Source organism: Belonocnema kinseyi, chromosome 2 (genome assembly GCF_010883055.1).
Source record: "Belonocnema kinseyi isolate 2016_QV_RU_SX_M_011 chromosome 2, B_treatae_v1, whole genome shotgun sequence".
In the NCBI taxonomy this organism is placed as follows: Eukaryota; Metazoa; Arthropoda; class Insecta; order Hymenoptera; family Cynipidae; genus Belonocnema; species Belonocnema kinseyi.
In genome coordinates this window covers 127,307,735-127,317,807 of record NC_046658.1, presented here as the reverse complement: position 1 = coordinate 127,317,807, position 10,073 = coordinate 127,307,735, and the positions used below count along the sequence as shown (strand labels likewise).

The 10,073-nt window shown below is 32.4% G+C and overlaps 1 protein-coding gene across 1 annotated transcript in view; it reads right to left on the bottom strand.

Moving 5' to 3' along the window:
• Positions 1 to 10,073, bottom strand: part of LOC117182982 — a 13,327-nt gene that overhangs the window by 1,057 nt on the left and 2,197 nt on the right. The window contains exon 2 of the mRNA XM_033376108.1: positions 5,626 to 5,795. Within this exon, the coding sequence (XP_033231999.1) occupies positions 5,626 to 5,795 (170 nt within the window). The remainder of the gene's footprint in view (positions 1 to 5,625; positions 5,796 to 10,073) is intronic.

The window sequence follows — 10,073 nt, the reverse complement described above, 5'->3', positions numbered from 1 at the left end:
GGCGTCATTTGAAGGATCAAGCTCGACGAAAATGGTTCACATTAGTGAATACTAATGACATCTCTTAGAATTTTCAGGTACTTATCAGACTGCCTAGTATATTAATTTTCAGGGTTTCTTTTTTTGCATCTGTTAATATATTTCTAATCAAAAAATAGCTAAAAATAGAGTACCTATTCATCACTGATATACATATTCTTAACACGTGGAATACCCGGACTTTTCGCAAATCAAGGAGGAGGAAAGTCATTGACATTGCTCTCTTTAGGTGTAGTTTTAGAGATAATAACGAGAAGTAATGAGTCTCAGATAAACCAACTTTCTCAGATCACTCAAAGATAGAGTTCGAGTTTGAACCTGTTTCACCCGCGGGCCGCAAATGGGCCAGTAGTGTAGGAAAAACAAACTGGGATCAGTTTTCCACGGAGCTAAGGAGTGCACTTGCAGAGGTGCCCAGATCCGGTGTCCGAAACACTGGAGAGACACACTGCTGAAATGGCAACCTCGAAGAGCTTTGCAGGGAAACTAGAGAGAGGTTCAGACGTGCCAGTGCTGGCAAAACTAAGGAACTATGGAAATCATTTACGACGATGAGAGATGAAGACAGGCGTTCAATGCGCATGGCAAAGCAAAGAAGCTGAACGAACTTCTGCACAGACATTGAGAAAGGAGCATAGGTGGCTAGACTAGATAAATATCCTTATCGAAACCCAGATGCTATTATTTGCACTCTGAAATTGGCTAACGGGGTATACTCAGAGTCGAACAAGGATATCTTAGTTCACCTGGTAAAGGCACATTTTCCGGGCTTTACAAAGTTTGGACAAGAGAGGGCGGCACCTATGACTGAGCCTATGGCCCAACTGGGCACGGAACAGCGTCTAGCCAACGGGATTGTTACCCCATTCAGACTTAGGTGGGCCCTGAGTAATAATAATAGTTAATGTTATTGACTATTCAAAGATGTTACCATTCTATTTTAATTATTTAATAAAATTTTTGGTATATGAACACTATTATTTTATTTTAAGTGTGCTATACTTTTTCATAGATCACAGAAACGGCACTGGTCGTGACTAGTGACGTGCTGTAACAGGCTCCAGTATTTTTACTTAAAAGTTTTTATATACAGGCGAACTTTTTATACTTATTTTGTTACAAATAGAGAAGAAGTAGTTGTGTTCTGGACCTTCTTAGCGGTTTGAACGGTTTTTTTTTCAGAAAATTAGAATTTTTGAATATTTTTTTCACGTGAGTTTTAAATAGAAGCCTACTATCATGATGGCTGATGACATCTGCAGTGATGCGATCACAAGAGAGGAAACTGGACTATAATCATACGGAAAATGCAGCATTTTTTGCGCAACGGATGCTTGAAGGAAGGCGACAAGGTAAAAAGGGACTCAAGAAGTGTATTTGCAGTACGTGCTTGATTTTAGCATCAAAAGGAATTTACATTTGGCACAATGAAGACTGCTACCAATGACATCAACAGGCCAGAGACCTCCACAGCATGTCTAGAACCCGGGGTCAATAAAGTCGTAATAAAACCATTAATGGAACTTAAAGAGGCGTTCCTCAAGCATATGCCTGATTTACTTAAAAAGATTTAAAGAAAACTAGACAATTCAATTAATAGCATAAAGGGCAATATTATAAAAAAGTTCTCGCCGCATTACTAGGGTTGAGACAACAGTTGTAAACAATGTCTGTGATTTTTTTTAATGGAAAGCAAATGTCCTCGAAGTTTTCACACAAATAAAAATTATAAATTGTAAAAAATTATCATCAGATTTATATTAACGCATAGGCTTACAATAAGATTATACATTAAGGTTACGTTTTCGAAACTGCAATATTTGAATTTTGATAAAAATCATATTTTTTACATTCACTCAAGAAAAATTATATTATTATAACATATCTTAAATAAACCTATGATATAATAAAATTCGTATAAGGGTTTAAAACAATTTTGTATTTCAAACTTTGAACCGCAAGAGCTTTAAAGTTTTCCTTTTAAATAAAAGTTAACAAAATTCCTAAGCTGAAAATTTTTAAATACTCAAAAGGTGGTTTCGATTTTATAAGTGTTATTTACATCTCCTGAAAAATATGATTTCTTTGGTTATTCATAATAATAAATTGGATACATATTTCGAAATTATTGAGATTGGGTTGAGAATGAATTTCTATCCGAACATTACCTAGGCAAGTTACGCAAAGTTATTCATGTAGTTCTAAACCTCTTCTTTTTTATATTATTTTTCTTGGTTTAATGAAGCTTCAGAATATTCGTAAAAATATTACTAACATTCAAGTGAAAGTAATATGAGGTTAGTTTAAACATAAATTGTTTCATTGTCTCAAAGTCAAAGGGAAGAAGATAATTATCTAATTGAATAAATTAATGGGATGCGAATAACAAGTATAATTTTTTTAATTGTTTTTAAATTGGAAAGTTACTTAGTTTTTCATGTTTTTTGACATAATAAGAATCCTATGTACTGTGGTGTTCAACTTAGCTATTATTCTCATTTCCATTGGCAAGAAGAAAATAAAATTGCGTTATCTTTTTTCCTACAGAAGGATAGTAGAAAGATCTTGATGATTTAATTACTATATTCATTTATTTAATTGGATGTATTTACAATCTCTTAATTTCCTTTGTTGAGCAAACGTAACTTAATCGTCAAATTAAAGGAAAACATCTTTATTTTAAAACCAACTACCGGAAATTTTTATTTTAAGAGTTAAGTTCATCTTATTCTCTTTTCTAAATCTGATTAAGGTACAATTTTGTAATTAAATTAGTAATATTGAGCTTTCCACTAATGGAGCAGTTACATTTTAGTCTATGTGTAAAAATATTGACCAATTTTTTCGTGATTTCGGTTACTAATCAACCAATAAAGTTCTTTTGTCGATTCTTTTCGATGTGAATTCTGGAGGTGACCTAAATTTTAGGATCAGAAGTAATATTTGATAAATATAATCAGACAATGCAAGTAAGAAAAAAAGTTGATAACAATTATAAGACACACATTAAAAATATATCTGTAACCCCTACAGTGAAAGTTGGAGGGTACTTAAAAATGGAAGATCTAAAATCTGCAGACGTGGGAGAAATAGCCGAATTATGAAGCAGATCCTCTCTTTCACCGAAATTGCATATCGGATAGTTTCTCGATGTCTCATGCATAAATTTTATCTCACCAATACGAATGAAATCTCTAATTGAACTGAGGATCCTGAACTGAAAAATTATACTTGTGACGTCAGAAGGGACATTTGTTTTCAATCGTTTCAGCAATAAAAAATGTGAAATGAAAATCCTAGCTGATTATACTAAGAAATGAAACTACATTTAAAAATTCAATTAATATTTTGGTTAATTCAAAATAGTTTTCTTCAAAAAATATACATAAGTATTTACATAAATTATTAAAATTTTATGAATTTATACTTTTTTGGATAAATAAATCAATATAATTATAAATATATAATAATTTTATGTATATAAAATATATATATAATATAAATAAATAATCAAATGTCTCTAGAAATAGACATGTCTATTTCTTATTCTTATACATAGAAGATAATTACTTTATCAGCAAAAATGTAAGAAGTTTATTGTTAGTCGGTTTAAAGCCAAGAGGATCAATCTAAAAAAAGTATAAATTCATAATTTTTCAATAATTTATGATAAAGTTCTGTTTCGGCACGTTTGGCACAATTAAATCTGCCAGAAGCTCACGGTAAGTATAAGAATATAAAAAAACTAAAAAAACTGCAATTTGGTTAGTGCAAAAAGTTTTACAAAACTACTTTCCATCGTTTCAATAATAAATGAACACGGAAGATTTAAAATATTTGAATTCGTCATTTTGAAGAGTGAAAATTACTGTAAATTTTTTTTTTATGTACAGAAATCTAATTTTTTTATAAAAAATCTATGCAATCACTTAAAATTTAATCAATTATAGCGTGAAATCATACCTTTTAATTATTTCTATCATCTTGGGAATTTCTGTAATTTCAATTTAAAATTATGATTTTCTAAAATCCTAGAAGATTGATTGAACTGCATTATGACCTTTTAAAATCCTAAAACCTCCTAGTTTCTATAAAATCCTTTAAAATCTTCTGATACCTTAGAAAACTCTTTAAAGCTGCAAACGGTTTTTTCAAACACTCGACTTTGGATTTCCGGTCCACTTCTGAACGCTAGTTGTTTTTTTAAAGTTGCAATGTTTTGAATCCATTTATTTTGTATTTAATCATTCCATCTTTTAATTAAACATTTCTTTAGATGTAAATATTAAAATATTGTTAAACTGTGTCTTCAAAAAATGTTTGGTGACCTGGAAATTACCAGCAATTTCGTTTTGTTATTAAAGGCCACTCTAAAATATTTTTATTTATATGTTATGTTAATATTTGTATTTTATACCAATGAAATAAAAAATCTACCCTAACGTGATAATGTGGAAATATAATTTAAAAATAAAAATAGGAAATATACAATATATAGGTGACAATAGCAATATCTCTTTCCTAGAACACAACTTGCTTCTGTTCATCTCAACAAATTTGTTTCTATAGCATTTCATAATGCGTGACCCATTCTTTATTATCTTGGGCATTCATTATTTAAAACTTTACTGTTAAAAAAATAAAATCTCTTAAATATACGAAACTGTCGCCAGACTACACTTCAATGAAACAATTAAACTGAAAAAATAGTTATTTGGAAAAACTAACAAAGCAGTAGGCGCAACTAATTTAATTTGTAATATATGCCGCTGCTATTAAAGTGGTTGGGGCTACTACTTTTATTCGCAAGATTGGTAGTAGTTGTCCTTACTACTTTATTTGTTCTCACTACAAGTTTCGATAATAGATGATACTTTTAGGTAGGTGTGTTTACTACTTTAAATAGCAAGCGTTACTACTTCAATTATTAAGTCTCATTATTAAATTAGTTATGTTGCAACTCAGTTAGTTGATCTTACCACTTAAAGTAGTAATTCCTACTTTCACGTTTTATAGACAAATTATTATCTTTACGATGATCTTCAAAATGTTTCGCGTGTGTACACATTGCACGGAAAGGTTCAGATTAAAATGACGACCATCGAAATCATGACGCGATATTTTGATCACAATGTTGGCAGCACTTCTCAGGATTCAGTCTTGTCAATACAGTGAAGGGGCGAAACTTTTAACCTTTACCACTTTTATTTTTGGGAGAATGAATTAATCGTAAATGTAACTAAGATATTTGTTGTGAATACAATTGCTCGCCTGACTAATATAACCTACATAAGAGGACTAACGGCGACTTGCTGCCGCACAAAACTAGTTAGTTCCTATTATAATCGAAGTGGTTCTTGTAGCTTATACCATCTCTCTTAATAAAGAGCTTCTTGTCAGAATTAACGATTTTTTTCAGTGTACATACTCTACTGGAAATAATATGCTTTAATGCACTGTCGGTTGCTTCAAAACTTCTATTTTGGAATTGCACTCATTCAATAACAACATGCGAGTGCATACTTTAAGGAAAATTTAATTCTCTATTTTTTGTTACAGACTTCAGTTCGTGGTTAGAGGGTTTACCTGATAGCGACTCTGTCCCTGCTTTCCTTCGTTCTGGACCTTTATATTCTCCGGAAAGCCTGATTCTCCTGTCAGATCTTCTCTTGTCAGGGCTTTCTCTTCGTGTCAGCTCGACGTCTCCTCCTGCCACGCACGCTCCTTCCCTCCTTTCTACCATATTTGGATTTGATCTGAAATTTATTCGGCTCGTTCCTCACAGCAATCCGCATCAGCTTTTCGAAGTTCGCAGTTACAGTTTTCATCCGGATATGCAAATTCAATTAAAAATAGAACGCCATTTATTTGCGCCAATACCGACCGGAACCCACAATGTTTTAACGACATTCACTGGTGACGTTGTCAGAATATTGAAGTCCAGTAATACTATTCTTCGTGGAATTTACACAACAAATCGTTTTAAAAGAAGCGAAAAAATAAAAATGCACACCGGCGCGGTTGTGGAATTAAACGGTGATGAAAACAAAGAAACTCCCGTATGGCGATTCTCCACGCCATTGATAAAGTTTGAACAAAAATGTAAAACTGCAATATAATATTATTTGCGACACGAAATCAGATTGAAATTGTAGAAAAAAGTTAATTTCATTAGATTTCAACAATAAAAAGGCATTTTCTTATTCAAACTTGGTACTCTATTAAGGGGTATATTTAGTCTTTGAGTAGATCTTTTATTTAATTTCATTTTTGCGAATTTGCGCGATGGGTTGTCACAAGGTAATTAACTTTTTCTGGAAATCTTTAATACTGTAATTTACTACGAGCTTCGTCTTCTGAAAAATAATAACATACCAGGATTTGAACTGCTTATTCATCTCATGGACAAGTTGAGCTTATGCCGCGTTCATGCTCAGCTTAAGCCTGACATCCCTTCAAATGCAATCTTTTTTTAGGGTTAAATGCTCGTTCGTGAGCACATATAGGAGTGAAGGGAGCGGCGTCTGTCTTCAAATATATCAAAGTCTTAGGGGTTTATTAGTGAAAATAAATCCAAAGGATATGTATTCTTTTACTGGCTTAAGCTTTTTTAAGGTAAATTCCGCGGGCATCGGAGATTTTTCCTGATGCTACATTATTCCACTAATCACTCTAATTTCACTTGCGCACGCATGAACCTAATTATTGCAGATGTTCAAGATGGACAGGAGATTCAGGATCATTTAATGTAATATGATTGAGCGAATTTATTTGAATCTCGTTATATGAATACAAAAGAACAGCATCTAATTACAATTTTGACTGATGCATTTAATGGTTTTGCGCCTTTATATGTACCGCGATCTCGAAGAAAATTTGCCTGATGGATTACTGCTGAAATAACAAAATTGATGAGAAAAAGGGACAGGGCTTGTAGATAAGCAAGAAAACCCAGAAGTATTAGCATACTTGTACAAGCTGAATTTCGAAAACTTTAGAATCTTTTGAACCAGAAGTAGGGACTGTCGAAGCCAATTTAACTCAAATCAATCAATAATAGAAAGAAAAAAGAAAACAGTTTTTATCTGCTAAGGCGCTTGTGTTTGATTCCACTTAAACAGAAATATCCTGGACAAAATTTCTCTGATAGGGATTTCATGGCTACATTCATATTGAAACCCATTTCGACACAACTTCCAATGGCTTTCTACACTTAACCTTTGCGAACATTCGAATAATATGATTTTTTTCTGCTCACATTACTCCTGAGACTTTTTAAGTAAGTAACAGCAGTTAATTCGAATGCAATTAGTATAGATGGAAGCTCAATAAAAATGATGCAGTTAGCTCTTCCAGTTATTTTCCCAATATTATTGGTGATTTATAATTCGCCTGCTTCATGTAGTACAATTCCATAAATATGGAAAGTGGTACTAATTCAAAAGATACCTAAAATCTCTAGTCGTACTTCTACTGAAGACATTCGACAAATTGCTATCCTCAATGCATGACAAAACCACTTGCATGATTTGTGAACAGACAATTAACAATTTTTCTATATATATTGATGATGTATTAAACCCTATGCAATCGCGTTTCAGAGCCAAACACAGTTCACTCACAGCGTCTGTCAAAGTCACTACTAATGTTAAGTATAGCGATCGATAAAAACTAGGTAATGGTTGTGATACTATTTGACTTTTCTTAGGCTTTTCAACCAGTCAAACACAGTGTACTTTTACCAAAACTCAAATTATTTTGAACGTCCGATTTAGCTATAAAATAGTTGGCCTGTTATTTCATGAATCCTGAACAAAGTGTAAAGACTATTCATGCTTAAATGTCTGAATGGGCGAAGTTGAGCGTGGCGTTTCACAGGGATGTATGCCTGCATCTTTACTTCTTAAATTGTACACCTATGATCTTGGAAGTGATCTAAAATTTTATAAGTGACTTAAATATGCTGATAACGTCAAATTGTTCCGTTCCAGAACTGTTGTTGAATTGAATAGACCTTTCAGTCAGTACTAAGAAGACATAGATCGGGTCGTAATTCAGGATGAAAATAATGGTCTTCCTTCAAGTGAAACATTTCCAATTGGAATACTCAGAGATTACGTAATCAATCCACGTGAGTATCCGCCCACTACCCCTTTATCGCTACACTACTGGTATTGCACACATGCTTTTGTAAGCCTCTCCGGAACCCGCTGGCTCCGGCCACACCATGAATCTTCAGGGCGATCTGTTCTAGGAATTATTAAATCAGAGTTAACAAGTTCCATGCCCCAGTGTAATCACAAAATATTCTGAATTTTTCAAGTTAAAACACTATTGACAAAAGACATCTTGCCTGTAATCAGCCTGTAGTCAGGCTGTAACATTTTTACTTAAGATGCAGTGTACTATAAAGTAACTGTGACTGTGATCTGATTGGCTGATAGATATTTATATCTATACTATATGGTACGATGAGTGCAGTGACACCAACGTTGACATGTGGACATTTGCGCTAGCTGGTGTCATAAAAAAATGTGTGACTCGTCCTTCAACGCGAGAATTGAATTGCATTGGATTGAATTGGATTAGATTGGAATAAGTTGGAGTGGAAGGGAGTGGAGCAGATCGAAATAAATTGAATTCGAATAAATCGAAATCTATTTGACTCGATTTCAGTGGATTGGAATAGATTGTATTAGAGTGGGTCGGATTCGATTCCCTCTAGGGCCCTGACCAGCACTTAGGGTCTTTACACAAAAAATAACTATTGAAAATTTATATTAGCTTTTTAAATTGGATAAAAATGGATCGCTACACCAGATACTGTATAAATTTTCTATGTACGCACCGAATTTTCCTACAACATAAAAGATTATATGATTATGATATCGGTTTAAAGAACACTATCGAACTCAAGATTTAAATTTTTTTCTTTAAAATTTCTCTAATGAAAAGTGAATATCCCAGAATAAGAAGTTTAACGCTTATCATCTATTCTATGAGATATCGACAACTTTTTAGCGCGGACGTATTCTGTTATCACTCACTGTTATTTCTTTACTTTTTAATTACAGTGCACAGTCGGGAAATGTGTCCCTTTCTTATAAATTAAACAAGTGAAATTGTCACTGGTTCAATCAGTATTTTTAATACCTACTACTGAATCTTTTCTGATATTTTTTATTGTTCTCAAACATTCGCTTTATTTTTACATTCTCATCAGAGAAGGTAAATTTGTGTGAAATTTGACACCCCTAGATATTGGTAAATTCTTTTAGTTTTTGTTTTATTTATAAAAAACATTGAGAATACAAACATTAAATTTTTAGACACACGATACAAGCTGAGAAAAAGATAAATAAAATGTTTTGAGACCCTTCGATTCCAAAAGCCAGATTTTTAAGAATGTGTCTGTCTATTTCTGTCAGTGAGCACGACCACTTAACAAAAATCAATCTATTACATTGGCCTTTTATATATTTTTTTGTTGTGGGAAACTGAAGGTCAAGTTCGTTTGCCAGCCATTTTGGATAAAAATTCAAGAAGTGAGGGCATTTAAAAAAAATGTTTAGTCAACTTTTTTATCGAAATTCAAAAATTCTATGAACGGTTATTCGAAGTATTTGCAAATAAAAACATTTTCTCTTAATGAATTTTCTCGATCAAAAAAATAACCAGAGTTATAACACTTTCAAACTTAAAAAAAATAACACTGGCATTAAAAAAATTAATTCTTTAGAACAATGATACAGCTTCGGACCAGACATAAATGACAAAAAAATTTGCATTCAGAAAAGATCTACAATTTATGAATATAAGCTTTTGTTATAAGAATGCATTAATAAGGGGAAAAAATTGACTTTTTAAAAAAGCGACACAGAATACAAGCACATTTTAACTAATAAAGTTTTTTGCTTAAATTGTATATAAGCATGTACGAGGGTAGTTCAATAAGTCCTTAGAATGAAGTATAAAAACAATTTTTTTTGGGTAAATTTTTTTTATTTTTCAACATAATCTCCTTGGAGCTCTAT